Source organism: Solea solea, chromosome 3, assembly GCF_958295425.1.
Source record: "Solea solea chromosome 3, fSolSol10.1, whole genome shotgun sequence".
In the NCBI taxonomy this organism is placed as follows: Eukaryota; Metazoa; Chordata; class Actinopteri; order Pleuronectiformes; family Soleidae; genus Solea; species Solea solea.
The window spans coordinates 2,381,281-2,398,690 of record NC_081136.1 but is presented as its reverse complement, the minus strand read 5'-3'; the positions used below and the strand labels follow the sequence as shown (position 1 = coordinate 2,398,690).

Below are 17,410 nucleotides of genomic sequence, written 5' to 3'. Positions count from 1 at the left end.
GAAGAAGGTTTCATTATTAAAAAGTTAGCGAACATCTCGTTGGGTGCATTCCTTTGTTTCCGTCGGAGTCTACCTTTGTCCCGTTGCAGCCCCCCACTCCTCTCGGGCCCGGAGGTCCGTCCTGACCCGGCAGACCCTGACACCCAGAAAACAAACGTGTGAGTTCACGTAAACAACAACAACAACAACAACATTGGTGATAAAAGCCGGAAAGAAAAAGAAACTCACAGGAAGTCCTGGAGTTCCTGGGAATCCTGGTAATCCAGGAGGACCCTGTTAGAAAAAGCAGAACAGGTCAGAGACGGAGGAAACAGAGACGCCTGCTGGTCAGGAGACGACATTACAAACAACATTGGGACAAATGTGATAAAACTTACTCTAATTCCTTTTGGACCTCCAGGTCCTTGAGGTCCATCACTGCCCTGAAAAACCACAGACACAAAATCAGATTAGATTAGATTATAGTTAAAATGGGATTAAAATCATTACAGCAACATATTTGGGCGAACATATTTTAAGTATAGTTTGTTTCAGTGAAATTCAGGCGAGAGTCGGAAATAGTTTTAGATGATTAGCTCCGCCCACCTTCTCTCCTCTGCCTCCGATTGGTCCCTCAGGTCCGGGGAAACCTGGCACCCCTGGTTGTCCGGTGAGACCCGGGAAACCCCGTTCACCCTGCGAATGATGCACAGACACACGAAACCATCAGTGGGGAAAAAGTCACATGACACAAATATTAATATAAACAAAAAAAAAAAACACTCGCTCTCCCACACCAAACCCCATAGAGAAAAACAGTGATTTTAACATCACAGCACACAGGAGTTGTTGATCCACTGCTGCCTTCATCACTAAGTTCAAACGTCTTAATTTGTGAAATTCTGCATTTAAAATCCTTTGTTTAGATTTAAATCAGTGACACAAAGTGACCACACGAGGCAGCAGTAGACCAGCAGCTCCTGTGTCCCTGTGAGCTAAAATCACTGATTTTCTCTATGAGGTTTGGTGTAGGAGAGACCGACTGAGATTTTAGGAGTTTTTTAGCACATCAAGGTCTAAAATCATGCAAATATCACATAGACATATATGAAATTGTATTATAATATAATGTTGGTGTTGCCTGAAACTTACCTTGTCTCCTTTCACTCCTCTGCAGTCACATTTAGATCCTGCACATCCGTTACAGGCCTGCAGATCAAAGACAGAAACACACGTTTACTACATTTTGACATTAAATATCAAATAGGGGACTGGGGCAGTAACAATAATATAACAAAAGGTGTTCAAATCAGTCATTATAAACAATTATTATCATGATAAAAGTTGGAGAAGCAGAAAAACACGTTGAATTGTGAACATTTGAGTCTAGCCGGGGATCATTTTCACCTCCCATCCTCGTCTCTGTCTTTAAATCGTTATAAAGTATGAATATTTAAGGCAAGAAAAAGCCTTCAACATCAGCACAAATGTCTGTATGTGGAGCAGCTTTTATAAATGTGCAAAAAATGATGCCAGAGGATTCTGTGTGTGTCATCGTTTTCAACCACGAGGTGGCGCTCCATCAGCGCAGGTGGCAGGAGAGTGCGTGTTCCCACAGAGGAGGAAACGCGCGTTTGACCGTGAGGTTTGTTTGGTGACGGTCCAAGGTCAGCGCGCGACAACAACACCAGATTATTTCATTGTTTCAAATCCCAAACGAACGCGTTCGCAAAAAAACACGCCTCGCTTTTTTCTCAGCAAAGTTTGGAGAAGAAGGAGAAAAGTGTGGGGGAGGAGGGATAGAAGGAGGGATGGATGGAGGGAGTGCCAGGCTGCTGGTGGATGTTTCCCATGCTTGTTGACACAGATGAGAGAGACAGAGTGTGAGAAACAGAGAGAGGGAAGAAGGCGAGTCAGCACTTTTCTGTACAGACAAACAGATTTTATCCACATCACAAAAGACTTGTGTCATAAAATCAGTTGAAGTCTACGATATTTACGTCTTTATCTCACTGTGAGACGGAATTTTCCAACAGGGAACTGGAGTTTCTAAACCACTCACTCTGCCACACCAAACCCCATAGAGAAAATCAGTGATTTTACCATCACAGCACACAGGAGTCATCAATTCACTGCTGCCTCCGTCACTAAACTCAAATGTCTTATTTTGTAAAATTCGGCATCAAAAATCCTCTGTTCAGATTTATCTCAGTGACACAAAGTGACCACACGAGGCAGCAGCGGACCAGCAGCGGACCAGCAGCTCCTGTGTCCCCGCGAGCTAAAATCACTGATTTTCTCTATGGGGTTTGGTGTGGGAGAGTGACTCAGGATTGTCACAGCTTTCTAAAAGAATAGAGTTCAGTCTTTATTTGCTTTGGTGTCTTTTGTTAAAATCAGTGTTTTGTGTCATGCTGGTCCTACGCAGCAGGGGGCGCTCACTGAGCGTGAATCATAAGCAGACTGAAGAGTGTCACATTCCAGTGTGTGTGTGTGTGTGTGTGTGTGTTCACGCTCATCATAAACCAGGTGTTAACCGCAGACTGACAGTGCCGTCCTGTTTGGACTTCCTGTGCAGTTCAGAGGCCGCTGACGCAAGGCAGAGGTTGAGGGTTTGATTCCCGCGCGGGTCAGAGGGAAAGAGAACACGCTGAGTTTTAGAGACGAACAACTGAGCTGTGAACACGGGACATTTAAAATCTTTATCAGAACAAGAGGGCGTCATTAACACACACACACGCCTGAATACATCTGTGTGTGTGTGTGTGTGTGTTTTTACAAGCCCTGGATCTCCAGATTAGCCTCTGGTCTGGTTCAGCTCAATAGTCTGCTCTCACGCCCAGACCTGCAGCTCTCTCCCTCCCTCTCTCTCTCATTCACTTTCATCCGTCCTCTCTTCTCTTCCCTTTTTTCCCCAAACATGCACTTTATCCTTTTTAAAGCTCCGTGTCGCTCTCTTTGGCACCTGGTAACTGACCAGAATCTCTGCCATTCATCGCATTATTGCGACAAATCTGCTTCAAACTCTACGATAGAAATCGTCTGTCAACTTTGTTGTCATCCTTTCATCCTATGATCATGTCATCATGTGATCGCCATCCTTTCATCATGTGATCATGTCATCCTTTCATCATGTGATGTCACCCTTTCATCATGTCATCCTTTCATCCTGTCATCATGTGACCATGTTCCTTTTGTCATATCATATCAATCCTGTCATTATATAATCCTGTCATCATGTGATCATATCATCCTGTCATCATGTGATCATGTGATCATATGTCATTACACTAGAACCTCAGGACTTCAGCGTCCAATCACAGACGAGATTTACCGGCATGTCTCAGTGACGTAATTCCTTTGAATAAATAATGGAAAGTGAAAGTTATGTTGGAAAGAAAATTACTGACAATTTTACAGCAATCAAATCTAGAGAGTGTCGCTCTCTCTGTGTGTCTCTCTCTCTGTGTCTCTCTCTCTCTCTCTCTGTGTCTCTCTGTCTCTCTCTCCCTGCAGCAGAATTTAATCCACTTATTTTAAGGTCAGTGAGTCACAGATATGTGCTCCACTCCTTCTGTCTGGATCCTTCAACGTCTCATTTCTATCATAAAATATATTATGATTAACTTCAGACTCAGGCCTGAGGTGAAGGTGAGGCTGAGCCTGATCTGTGACACCTGGACCTGACAGGCCTGGACCAGATGGGCCTAGACAAATAGGACTGGACCCATAGACCTGGACCTGACAGGTCTGGACCCGATGCTGCTCAAAGTTCATACAGTACACGAAATAACAGGCAAATATAGAAATGAACACTTTTAATTAACACTGTCGTCCATTCATGAAATCATGTTGATTTCAAAGTCCTAAATTACTCAGGTCTGGTTATCAAGAACCAGAACTTAACTAGTACCAGCTCCTTGTTGTCCCACCAATATTAATGTTTTTATGTTAAATTTCTTCTAGCTTAGCTTTAGAATCAGTGGGCGAACAACAAACAAAATGCTAGCAGGTTAGCATCACTAGCATCTGATTCCCAAACACCTTTAATGATAAAGAAGCTAACCATGTAGCATCGTGAAGGACAAGTTCAAAATTTAGAGAAACAATCACCGTTATGAAGAAATAAAATCACCTGCATTAATAACGAGAGAGAGAGAGAGGGAGAAGTTCAGGGTGAGTCATGGAAGAGCAGGGGGGTGAGGACAGGGTGAGGACAGGGTGAGGAGCAGCGAGCGGAAGGCATGTACCCGAGGATTAGACTGGCGAGACTGGAATTCCCCCCGCTCATCACAGACTGATGATTAAACATACACACACAAACTTGTTTTTTTATCTTAGTGAGGACACATCGCGGACATCACACATTCTCCAGCCCCTTAACCCTACTTTAACCTCAACCCTTAACCCATGTCTTACCCTAAAACCAGGTCTTAACCCTGAAAAAAAGCCCTTTTAAAGCATCTTCTGGGTTCTTTTACATAAACGAGTGAATCGTCGGCGTAAAGCTTTACACACGATTCCGCTTTTTTTAAACAACATCAGTGGCTGTTTTTTCTTAGATTTCTAATTTCTTTTGAGGCAGCCATGACACACACACACACACATCACGTACGTGTGTGTGTCCTAATGTTACCACAACCGTTAAAGGAGCATTACGTCACGTTCTAGATACACTTGGGTCGGTAGACGGATACGCTTGTGGTTTATGTCGGAATTGAATGGATTTCTGTGCTCGGTGGTCGGCACTGTTCTCTCTCTATTCGTTGAAGGAACATCTGTCTGTGCAGGTGTCGGGGGGGGGGGCAACTTTCACGTTGTTTCCATAAGAGCTCCTCCTTTTCTTTCTTTTTCTTGATCTTCAAAAATCGGCTTTCGTTTTATGACTCAGCATCTCTGTGTGTGTGTTCTCAATCATGTGTTACAGTGTGTGTGTGTTTATCCTGTTCTGGCGAGCGGCGTTCCAGGCCCCGAGCCTCGCCGTCAAACCTCTGATCCCTTTCATCGCTGCTGGACTTTAACGACTTCAAGGTTCTGACGCCCTGAGACCAAAAGACCAAAGTGTGTGTGTTTTAAATCACCGGCTCTTTGGAAGAGGAAGACCCCCCACTGAGTCACCCCTTCATCCTCACCCCTTCACCCCTGACTGGTGAACCCTGAGTCGCACCACGGCGTCTGTCCAGGAATTCTACTCCTTCTCTTTCTTCTCAACACATTTTTCCTGTCGCGCTCTGATGAACGTTGACCTCGGCGGTTTCAAGCAGTGCGACACCTGCAGGCAGCGCTTCAGGGCGCCTGAGGAACCACCCTCTGGTTCCACTTTTTTCAAAGCTTCTCCAGGTTTATCTCATATCGTCGAGCAGAGGTTTTGTTCCTCACAAAGTGACGAGTGTCGTTCGCATTAAACTGCGTAAAAGCGGTTCACAGCAAACGTGCAGGTGAACATTTTCAAAATCAGACTGGAGACGAAACGTTTCCTGGGGAATTTGAGGCACAAAAGCGGAATCTGATGATTGACCAGGACCGTAAATAAACCCTTTGATGGTAGGAAACGATTAAGAAGAAAACTACAAGTGATGTGGACTTTTAAAAACAGGAGAAACTGATGAATTAAGTCTGACTTTAATTATTTCAGCAACTCTTAAGTGAGAATTCAGCAGAAATCATCACTTTTTGAGATCATTTTACACATTAATGTTTATTTTCTTCCCTTGAACAAATTTCTTTTTAAAATATATATAATAGAATGTACAACGTGGGAACCGTTTCTGTTGCAGAGGTCAGAGGTCATCTGTACGTGAGTTGTATATACACAGATTCACGTTCATCATCGTAAACACACGCGTGTTAGAGCTCAGGGAGAAATAAACACTCGCTCTCCCTCCGCTTCCATACATCTGTGAAAACACACCTCACCCTCAAATTCACTCATTCATCTCCCTCTCTCTCTGTTCCCCTTCATCTTCCACTGAATCACAACAAACGGCGACACGCTTCATTTGTTCTGATAAAACATGAGTGACACATCTGGAGGACAGCGATTCACAGGGACACGCCTCTCTGAGAGGCTCTGCCCACATTTACAAATTGTTTTTGTGTTTGACGCTTTAATTATTTTACACGATTTTATTTTGGAGGGGCTCTTTCCTTTGTAACCATTTACTTATGTGATTCTAAAAACTATAAGGTGAATTGTGGTGTTCCCCACGGCTCAGTTTTAGGCCTCATGTGTTTCCCTTTTAGACGCTTGTGATTTTATTTTGGTAAGTCAAGAGCTCAGCAGGTTGTTGGCTCTTTTTTATCTGGTTGGTTCAAATCTTATCACACAGTTGAATTGTGGTGTTCCACACGGCTCAGTTTTAGGCCCCATGTGTTTCCTTTTTAGACTGTTATATTTTATTTTGGTGAGTTCAACAGGTTTTCATTTTTTGTCAGTCATACAGTCAGAGAGTACTTTGTAAGCAGTGATAAGTTTTCATCTAAAACTATTAAGATGAATTGTGGTGTTCCACAAGGCTGTTTTAGGCCCCTCACTTTTTAACCCACTCTCTTTTTGACTCTTTTTCTTCACAGATTTAGGAGGTGCACTCTCCTTCTCTCAACATCACTAAGTTACGGATTTTTTTTTTTATAATTTGAAGTTTTATTGGGTTTTTATCAAAATGACAGATTATGGAATTATTGATCAATAATCAGCTTAAACAGCGTCGTCTCTCACACTTTGAGGCAGTTCTGGGAATTCCTGCCCTCCAGATACGCAAACATGTTCACACAATCAGAGGTGGAGACGTCGTCAGATCTCAAAACAATCTCGCGTGCCAAGGTTTAAAAAATAACAATAATTAATTGATTTCTTTTGGAGCCACTTCCTCCACAGATAAATCATGTCGGAGAACAAAAGTCACTCCTTTTTGACAAATTGCTGCAGGGAAGATGAAGGCAACGTGTGATTAACGTCAATGCAAAAACGTCAACACCTTTAAATAATGAAATAATTCCCCGAGCACAAATCATTTTCAGGTCTCTTCTCAGTCTGCTGTCAGATCATTGTTGGTGTAATTTACACGTCGCATATACAGGATTCCTGCCCCACCCTCAACCCCACCCCCACCCTCAACCTCACCCTCACCCCCACCCTCACCCCGCCCTGCAGAGCACAGGTTCAGACTCGTCCTCTCTCTCTAACATCACCACTCGTCTCTTTGTGACTCCAGGCAACGAGAAATTAGAGAGGGAGCGGCAGCTGAATACCAGCATCAGAGCTACTGCCTGAGGAGGAGGAGAGAGGAGGCAAGGAGGGAGGAGGCAGGGAGGTGATGAGGAAGCAGGGAGGTAAGGAAACAAAGTAGGAGATGAGGGAGTGAGGTGGTGATGAGGGAGGAGGTGAGAGTAGGCAGGAAGGAAGGAAAGGAAACAAGGTGAGAGTAGGCAGGAAGGAAGGAAAGGAAACAAGGAGGTGATGAGGGAGGCAGGAAGGAAAGGAAACAAGGAGGTGATGAGGAAGCAGGGAGGTAAGGAAACAAAGTAGGATATGAGGGAGGAGGTGAGAGTAGGCAGGAAGGAAGGAAAGGAAACAAGGTGAGAGTAGGCAGGAAGGAAGGAAAGGAAACAAGGAGGTGATGAGGGAGGCAGGAAGGAAAGGAAACAAGGAGGTGATGAGGGAGGGAGGAAGGAAAGGAAACAATAAGGTGATGAGGGACGCAGGAAGGAAAGGAAACAAGGAGGTGATGAGGGAGGCAGGAAGGAGAGGATGCAAGGAGGTGATGAGGGAGCGTATGTTGAGTTTGATGATGTCACAATGACGTCATAAAGAAAGCGACGACGTTTCAGTTGTTCTTTAAGTTTATAAACATTAACACATTCATTCAGAGTTTATAAATTCTGAATAAATTAATTCTTATTTTAAAAACTGATTAAAAATAAAATCCAGAGTTTATTCACTTTCTGAAAAACTGTATTATAATTATTTGTATAAATCGTCTTAAACTGAAGTGTAGTTTGTGTTTATTTATAAATCCTTATTGATTGGAAGATTAAATTAATTGAATTATGATTAAAAACGAACTCAATGAACTCCTTTATTATGACGTCATTGTAGATCTGCACTTCCACATCTTGACCACATGGGGGCAGTAGCGGTGGAGGTAAACTGTGCAGAGCTCAGTTCTGTTTCCTCAAGATTTAGAGTTCTAACAGCAAAAATAATCTGGATTATTTTAAATTCAATTCATTTAAATTATTATCTTTAAATCTTCACTAATGAGTTAAATTCAGAGACTCTGAGATTCTTCTTCTTCTACTTCTGTGACACACGTCTGATATTTCCTGTTGTTCTGACCAGTGTTTGTCTTTTTGTCTGAAGGAGACGAGGAATGCCGTGCACACACACACACACACACACAGACGCACACACACACACACACACACACAGACGTGAATGAAAGATTCACGTCTCATCGTTTTTTCAGTTCAATCTCATTCAATTTCAGTCTGAACTCACTCCATCATCAAAAAACTCATGTGATCATTCTTCTCACACACACACACACACACATTATCCCTGGACTGCATGCTAAGGGCTTAGCCACATACCAACTGGCACATTGACCTGAGATTAACTGAGATCAAGCTCCACCTGAGGAACACACACACACACACACACACACACACACACACACACACACACACACAGTGTTTGTAGCTGCTGTATATACAGTACAAGTTATCAGGAATATGATCTGCTGGAGAGACGCAGTAAAACGGTCTGTGCTGTGAGCGCCACCTGCTGCTGAGAACCAGCCTGAGACACACACACACACACACACACACGGCTGACTCTCAGTAAGAACACCAAAGAAAACAACAGATTTTATCCACTTAACCAGGGAAACTGAAGTTTGTAAAGCACTCACTCTCCCACACCAAACCCCATAGAGAAAATCAGCGATTTTAGCTTGCGGGGACACAGGAGCTGCTGGTCTGCTGCTGCCTCGTGTGGTCACTTTGTGTCACTGATTTAAATCATAACGAAGAATTTCAAAAGCCAAATTGACAAAATAAGACATTTGAACTTAGTGATGGAGGCAGCAGTGGATCAACAACTCCTGTGTGCTGTGACGTTAAAATCACTGGTTTTCTCTATGGGCTTTGGTGTGGGAGAGTGAGTGCTTTTTACAAAAGTCTGTCTAACAGTGAGAAACTCGTCTCTGTTTTGCTGTAGTTCTCACTGTAGGGGGCGCTCACAGCTCGACAGTCTCTGTACCATCATGCAGTCCAGCTTCTGAGGAAGAGGAGGAGACGTCGTCGGAGTGAAACTCTGTCTGAATGAGTATATTACAGATAATATTGCAACTCTATATAACATTATCTGTAAAACAGCAGTGTATTCCCACACACACACACACACATTCTTCCATGTGTTGGTTGGGGAAGCCCTAACTTCCTCCTCCTCAGTGTGATGACAGAAACAGGTGCCCGAGGTGGAAGAGAGAGCATTAGAAGTAGTGAGGGAAGAAAAGAGAGCGAGTGCGTGGAGGAAAAACAGTGAAGAAGAGATAAGCAGATGTTCCTCCTACACTGTGTGTGTGTGTGTGTGTGTTAGGCTACATGCTACGCTACACTGAAGCGCCACATAAACCGTTTATAAAACTCTTTTTATCCATCTTTGATGACAGACGTGAAAGAATCGAGCGATTTCTCATAAAAACGTCACTCTTAAAGGGCGAACGGCGTCTCCTCCGCTAACCAACGAGCCGAGGAAAAAACGCGACGTTTTGATCAAAATGACGTGGTTAAAAAAATTTAAAACTGAATGTTTGTTTTTGTAGGAAACCAAAGAAAGTCTGAAAGTTAAACTAGAAAACAACTATACTACAAAGATACCACTGACACTACAGCTAAAGCTAATGCTAATCATACTTTATCATCTTCCCCTGCTAATGCTAAAACTACTGCTTGCGCTACAAAAATACTACAATTACTAACTACTTATACTACAACTGCTACTGTTGATGCCACAACTAAAGCTAATGCTAATGGTACTTTTGCTGCTACTACAGGTTTGTTTTTATTAAACTACTAAAACTACTACATCTTTACTAGTATTAATACTGGAACTACTCAAAAGTACCACTTCTCTTCTGATGCCACTATACTTACTACTACTACAGATACTTCTAGTGATGCATTACTGTATACTACCACAGTACTCACTGCTGCTGCTACTACATCTTTACTAGTATTACTACTAACAACAACTACTATTACTGCACAACTGTTGCTTTTACTGCTTTCCTATTTAAAAATACTATGTTTGCTACCTACTTACACTACAACCGCTACTATCGATGCTACAGCTAATGCTGCTTTTGCTGCTACTACAGGTTTGTTTCTACTGTAGTACTAAAACTACTACTACATATTTACTAGTATTACAATAGCAACTACTACTACTGCACTATTGTAGCTATTGAACAACTGAAAATACCACTTTGACTAATATTACTGCAAAACTACAACACATGTATACTTTTCACTGCTTTTACTACTACTGCTAGTACTACACTGTTAAAATACTACTTTAACAAGTATTGCAAAAGCGTTACTTTAGTGGTACCACTGCTAGTACTACAGCAACTACTATAACATGATGTACTGCATCATACATCATTTCTGCAGTATTTAACCAATGATACTCGTGTACCAACAGTAAAACTCTTTGAATACTCTCGTCTACTTGTACTAGTACTTCAAATACTGACGAATATTGCAAAAAAAAAGATATTTGTGGTGATATTTCAAAATAAAAGTTGTTGTTTTGATATGGAATGACCCATATTTCACAATAAAAGCACAGTGAATCAGTCAAAAAAAACATGTTCCGTCACATTTAAGAGCAAATGAGGATTATCTTAATTTAAGATGAGTTTAAGTGATTTCAGAGTTTCACAGCGTGAGAGAAGACACAGAGGAGAGAGAGAGAGAGGTGAAGTAATGAAAAGGTGCAGAGTGATAGACCGACGTGTGTGAAACACGCGACTGTGTGAAACACGCGACTGTGTGAAACACACGACTGTGTGGCGTGAGGGAGCTTCCAGGTAAGACAAGAAGCAGCAGGAGACGTCGGCTGATCTCAGACACATCAGACGGAGTCTTCTCTCCGTCGTCTCCTCGGAGACAAAGACAGAAAGAATGCAGAACAATAAATGTCTCCGCTCAGGGGGGGTGTGGCGGGGGGGGGGGGGGGGCAATATCACCCGATCTTTATTTTCTCATTTTGTTTTTTCAATAACTCCTCTTCCGTCCGTCTTTATTGATTTGTCTTCTGAAAGCACATCACGTCTCGTTTTTTAACTTTTTGTCCTGTGAATTTCTCAGAAAAACAAATACAACGAAGTCTGATGTTCTCTGAGGGGGAAAAGAGGTCAGGAAGACGGAGGAGGAGGAGGAGGAAGAACGTCCTGTGACTGTGTTCTGTGGAGGCGGACTTGTCAGGTAGCCTGCTGGATTACTGCCTCACACACACACACACACACACACACACACACACACAGAGATGCTCTTCCCCGTCTCTAATGAACAATAAACACAAGTTCTCGCTTCATAATCCAAAACCGCGCCACATGCAGAACTTGTGTTCGGACATGGGAAGAAAAGCTTGTGGTTAGTTCTGGTTCAGGTCCAGTCCTGGTTAAAAATAACTCCAGCAGATGTTGGGGTTAAAATGGCCAATAAAATAAAGTTAGGAAACATAGGATAATCCAAGACTTTTAATCTGTAACTTAATCCACAAAGAGTTCCGCTTTAATCTCAACAGTCTGCGAACAAACATGCTGCACTTTAACCTCCCACCACTGGGGGGTAGGGGGTCAGAATCACCTGCTGGTTAAGGCCTGGACGAGGACGGACAGACGGGAGACCTTTGACCTTTAAAGCCCCCTCAGAGTCAATAAGGACGTCCCTGATAAACACACGGCGTTTACTTTGCTCTTAGCACCGGACAGAAGACAAAGACGGGGACGTCTGAGTGTGAGGGACCGAGACAGAGAAGAAATACAGAGACACTTTTGTCTTTTATTGAAGAATAAAAGCTTATAAATGTCCTTTGACGTCGTCTTCTGCTGCTGATCCTCTTAAAACGACCGTCAAAGAGTGGATTTACGTCAAATGAACCACTAAATACTAGGATTTCTCTTCACTTTGACTCTTACTGCGACTTTAATACTGCAAAATGTACTTCGTAGTACTACAAAGATACCACCGACACTACAGCTAAAGCTAATGCTAGTCATACTTTAGCTGCTCTTATAGTTTTAGTATCTTATTGACCAATAAAATATTACAAATAAATACTTTATCATCTTCCTCCGCTAATACTAAAACTACTGCTTGTACTACAAAAATACAACGATTACTACTTACTACAACCACTACTGTTGATGCTACAGCTAAAGCTAATGCTACGTTTGCTGCTACTACAGTTTTGTTTCTACTGTGCTACTAAAACTACTACATCTTTACTAGTATTACTACTAAAACTACTCAAGAGTACTACTACTTTTTCTGATGCCACTAGTACTTCTACTTTTACTACTACAGCTACTACTACAGGTAGTTCTAGTGCTGCATTATACTACCACAGTACTCACTGCTGCTCCTACTACTACATCTTTACTAGTATTACTACTGACAACAACAACTGCTACTGCACAACTGTTGCTTTGACTGCAGTACTATTTAAAATACTGCTTCAGTCAAAACTGTATGAATACTATGACGACTACTACTACTACTGCTGCACTATTGTAACTATTGAACAACTCAAACAGTAAAACTCTTTGAATACTGTCGTCTACTTGTACTATGATGCTGCTACTGCAACTAGTACTTGTACACAGTTGCTCTGATATTACTGCATCTTTTACTAGCAGTACTTCAAATGTGCATGTGTGTGTGTGTGTGTGTGATTAGTTCTCTAAACAGTTTGTTGTTGTTTCTCAGTGACTTTAGTCAAACTGTTTTTCCTCACTGACACTAAAGTGTTAGCACACACGCACACACACACAAACACACACACACACACAGAGTTGTTGGTAAGTCAGGTAACTGTTGCTAACAGTTAACTAGTCACATGACATTTTGTTCATATAACTCATTAACTTTGGTTTGTATGAACACAATTCCCTTCAAAATAAAGTTAGAGTTATATAAACACAATTTCCTTCAGAATAAAGTTAATGAATTGTATGAATTTGATTTAAACTTTAGTTTAAAACAACTTCATTTGTGTGTAAACTTTTTAAGTCTCTTTGAATCTTTTAAGTATTATTTAAAACATAATGTTGGGTTTTTTCAGTGTCGTGACTCGAGGAAAATGATCACAGACGATTTTAAGACAGACGAGACGTTTTGACTGTGACACAAGCTCCTCCCACTCTTTCAGTGGATATGAGATGTTTATCGGAGGATGTTATGGCTGGACACACACACACACACACACACACACACACACACACACAGCACAGGGTTTCCCTAAACTGTGTGTGTGTGTGTTTTTGTGGTTGTTGCGGTGTTTCAAAGAGAAAACCTGCAGGTTTATGTTACACCTGAACTCCCTCACCTGACTGAGTGGACACACACACACACACACACACACACACACTGTCTGCACGTGCATGAGTTTGTGATAAGTAGATTTTAAAGGTGACCTAAAGTACAGGTGTGTTATAGCTACAAACTAAAGTTAGAATAAATATATATATATATATATATATATATATATATAAAGTTATATATATGTATATATGTATATATTCAATATTTTTGCAGTACACTGAAAAAATGTGACTTTTAAAAAACATAAATGGCTTCAATTGAACTTTAAACTTCAACTTACACAGCAGTGACAGAACACAGTTTATCACAATTACAGTACTAGTACCGTTTATCACTAACACAGTTCATTGAACTAACTAGTTAAATGTATGTGTTACCAGTTTAGTTTAACTTTAAAAAAAAAATAAAAATTATTCACAAATAATTAACTCAAAATTAAATAGAGTTGTTGAATTAACTTAATTTGTGACATAACATATAGTTTGATGGACTCCAACATTAGGTCAGAGGTCAAATTTGGACATAAACGTTAAAAAAGAAGGGTGGAGTTTTAGAGGTGAGGCGTGGGCGTGTCATACCCATGTCTTCCACTAGGGGGCCTCAGTGGTCAGAGCAGTGATAACACAGAGAGACACCCCCCACGTCTCCATGGTAACAAATCATTTGTTCTTTAACACTTGTGCCCTCATGTGTTCATCTGTGTCTCTGTCGTTCAGGAAACTGAACAAAACTGACGTAGGTTTCAGTGACCAGCAGGGGGCAGCACTCTGAGGTAAGCAAAAACATCACTTTTCATGTCGAAATCGCCAACATACAGTCGCAGTGGTTTATTCTGGAGGGCCACAAGGGGGCGCTGCATCCTCCATGTCATCCCAGGACCCTCGTGATTATTTTAATTCCTTATCGAGTTCTTTTTTGAAACATTATTTCTTGTGTTTCTGCGACGTATTTGTTTTTTTTACAAAATGCGGACACATTTGTCTGAAATGTCTTCACTTTTGTCCAAATTTGTGCACATTTTTGTCCAAATTTTGCAAATTTTTGTCCAAATCTGATAAAGTATGATTATGATTAAAGGACATGTCCATATTGTCCCGTGTCTGGTGGACAAAGGTCCTCATGTCACACACACACACACACACACACTTATACATACTGTAGCTGCTCGATTGGACACGCCCCAAAGTGTGTGTCTATGGGCGGAGTCAAGAGAATCGGCGCTTGAGCAGTGCTGATGAATAATTAATGTACTTATGAATATTCAACCTGTTTGAATATGACATGAGGACGCGCGCACACACACACACACACTGACAGAGCTCCACTGTTAAAGGAAAGTTCAGTAAAGTTTATTCCTGCAAATGTCAAAGATTCTGGAAACACACATTAAAGAGTGTGTGTGTGTGTGTGTGTGTGTGTGTCTGCAGAATAAACGTGGAGATTAAATCAAATAATCTGGAACAAAAAACTAAACAGTGTCACGTTGCTTCAGTTTGTGTTAAAATCAGGTCCTGATCCAGGTTCTTCATGTCCTGAGAGTCAGAACCGGATCAGGACACAAACTGAGTCCAAACTCCACAGAGACACTGAATCACACGCTTATTATTATTATTATTATTATTATTATTAGTTTATTATGATCAGTGTCTGTTATGAAGCAGCTTCTCTGTTTGGAGGAGCCGGAGTCCAGACCCGGTCCCGCTCCGGTCCCGCTCCGGTCCCGGTCCTAACTGTGATCGGTGACTGTGCGCAGAAAAGTGTAAAGTCGCCGCACTTACCGCAGAGTGTGCGTGTCGCACCGCGACACAGAGGACGATGAAGAGTCGCAGGTTCATGTTGAATCAGACGAGGATCCGACGCTCGCTGCGCTTCTTCTTTATTTCAACGGACTGCTCTGTGGTTCTGGTTCTGGTTGTGGCTCTGGTTCTTCTCTGAGATCATGACAGAGTCGCGCAGCTGCAGAGAAGAAGAAGAAACTTCACTCTTCTTCTTCTTCTTCTTCTTCTTCTTCTTGTCCTCGCGCTCTCTCTGCTCTCTCTGCTCCTCTCTTCTCCTCTCTGCTTCTCTCTCTCGAACTTTTCCTCCTCTCCACTTCCAGACCTGCTCAGCCGGATCTACTTCCTCGCGCACTGATCGTCACCCCCCGAGTTGCACCTTCACCGCACTGGACAAGTCCGCGCGCACTGGCCGTTTGGAAACTTTTTTGCGCACAGGAATGTCTCTATAGCAACCGCAGACCAGCACCTCCCGCCCTTTCACTCGGAATAATCAGATTATTCGCGGATTATTGTGCAGTGATAGGAGGATGTTAGGACCCGGCAGTGGCGGAAGGACACAGTGTCTCGTGCGCCTGTCTTCAATCCGAAACTCCGCGCCTGAGGCTGCAGAAAAAAAAGGTTTGGCATTAAAGCTTTATTTGACATGTTCTATAGGCCCGGACACGTTACATTCCTGCCAGATTATTAAAGGTTAAATATTCTCCCTGACTCCTGTCTCACACTCACACACACACACACACACAGAATTCTTCTCAGGGTTGAAACAGAAAAAGGTTTTAAAAGAAGTTTCTAATCTGAGAAAAGTGATGCACTGACAATGTTGCCTGCAGATTATTGTTTAATCCCAGATATTTTCAGATTACAGATGACAACATATGTGAGAAAAATAAAAAAAAGTTATCTTAATATAAAACAATCTTACTAATATTTGTCCAAATGTGTGTGTTTCACAAATTTAATCCAAACGTTTCCAGATATTTTGTTCAAAGTTTTTACGAAAAACTTTCTCAGAACTTTTACAGACATTTTTTTTGCAAATTTCCTGAAAAGAACCCTCTTCCTGTTTCTGTTTAAGATTCTTTTTTGATTGTAATAATATCAAAATCAACCAAAGTCATCGATAGTTGTTTTGAGGAGCTTCTCATTGAGGAATGTGTAAAAAAATACTCGGGTTTTATCCAATCCAACCCAACTTTATTTATAAACAACAGCAGCTGAAACAAAGTGCATCAAAACAAATAACATATAAAAACGTGTGAGAAAAAACAATAAAAACGACACAAATAAACAACTTTTATGAGGGATTGTTTAAAAAATACTTAAAAACTCACTTTTTAACGTGTGATGTGATAATGTTGAAATCATTTATGTTAAAAAGTGACTTTATTTTTTCTTTTCTTTCTCGTGTGAATGTGATAAATGTTAGATTTCAGTGTGTGTGTGTGTGTGTGTGAATGAGACACACACACGCGCGGGGGGGGGGTTGGGTTTGAGTGACAGTGGCTGGCTCCTCCCCCTCCTCCTCTGCTCTGCTGCGCCGCAGTTTTGAAGTTTGAAGCTGAAGAATCGCAGCAGCGGCAGCAACGACTTCAACCACGAGACTTTGGTGAGTGCGAGACTCCAAAATAATCCCGATTACAACTCTGTGTGTCCCCGTGTCTGTCTCTGTGTCTGTCCCTGCGTGTCTCCGTGTCTCTGTGGAACTACTTTATGTGTGTGTGTGTGTGTGTGTGTTTGCGCGCAGATGAACAGGAGGCTGGTGCTGGTGCAGGTTCAGGTTCTGGTTCTGGTGCGGGTTTTATTTGGAGCAGTAGATGAGCGCGCGTGAGCCTCAGTGATCCGAAGACAGAAGAACGAGCTTCTTCTTCTTCTTCTTAATCTTCATCTTCTTCTTCTTCATTGACAACAACATGAAGCTCAGGTGAGTCTCAAAGTGAACTAAGTAACAAAAGTTTGTCTTTAAGTGTAAAAACTGTTCCGTCATCACGGTTGTGAGCGGAGCTCTGGAGACTGTGACGCCGCCTCACAGCGACTCAACT

At 41.9% G+C, this 17,410-nt stretch overlaps 2 protein-coding genes across 4 annotated transcripts in view; one reads left to right on the top strand and one right to left on the bottom strand.

The window, feature by feature from the left end:
- The window catches only part of col4a5 (collagen, type IV, alpha 5 (Alport syndrome)), a 36,019-nt gene extending 20,345 nt beyond the window's left edge, over window positions 1–15,674 (bottom strand). Inside the window, exons 1-6 of the mRNA XM_058623944.1 lie at window positions 15,372–15,674; window positions 1,132–1,188; window positions 586–675; window positions 378–422; window positions 229–273; window positions 74–136 (exon numbers count right to left, since the gene is read on the bottom strand). Of these exons, the coding sequence (XP_058479927.1) occupies window positions 74–136; window positions 229–273; window positions 378–422; window positions 586–675; window positions 1,132–1,188; window positions 15,372–15,428 (357 nt within the window). The 5' untranslated portion in view covers window positions 15,429–15,674. The remainder of the gene's footprint in view (window positions 1–73; window positions 137–228; window positions 274–377; window positions 423–585; window positions 676–1,131; window positions 1,189–15,371) is intronic.
- A 1,168-nt stretch (window positions 15,675–16,842) lies between these two features.
- The window catches only part of col4a6 (collagen, type IV, alpha 6), a 71,112-nt gene continuing 70,544 nt past the window's right edge, over window positions 16,843–17,410 (top strand). For all 3 annotated transcript variants that reach the window (XM_058623941.1, XM_058623942.1, XM_058623940.1), the window contains exons 1-2: window positions 16,843–16,977; window positions 17,116–17,292. In XM_058623941.1, coding sequence (XP_058479924.1) covers window positions 17,282–17,292 — 11 coding nt within the window. In that variant the 5' untranslated portion in view covers window positions 16,843–16,977; window positions 17,116–17,281. The remainder of the gene's footprint in view (window positions 16,978–17,115; window positions 17,293–17,410) is intronic.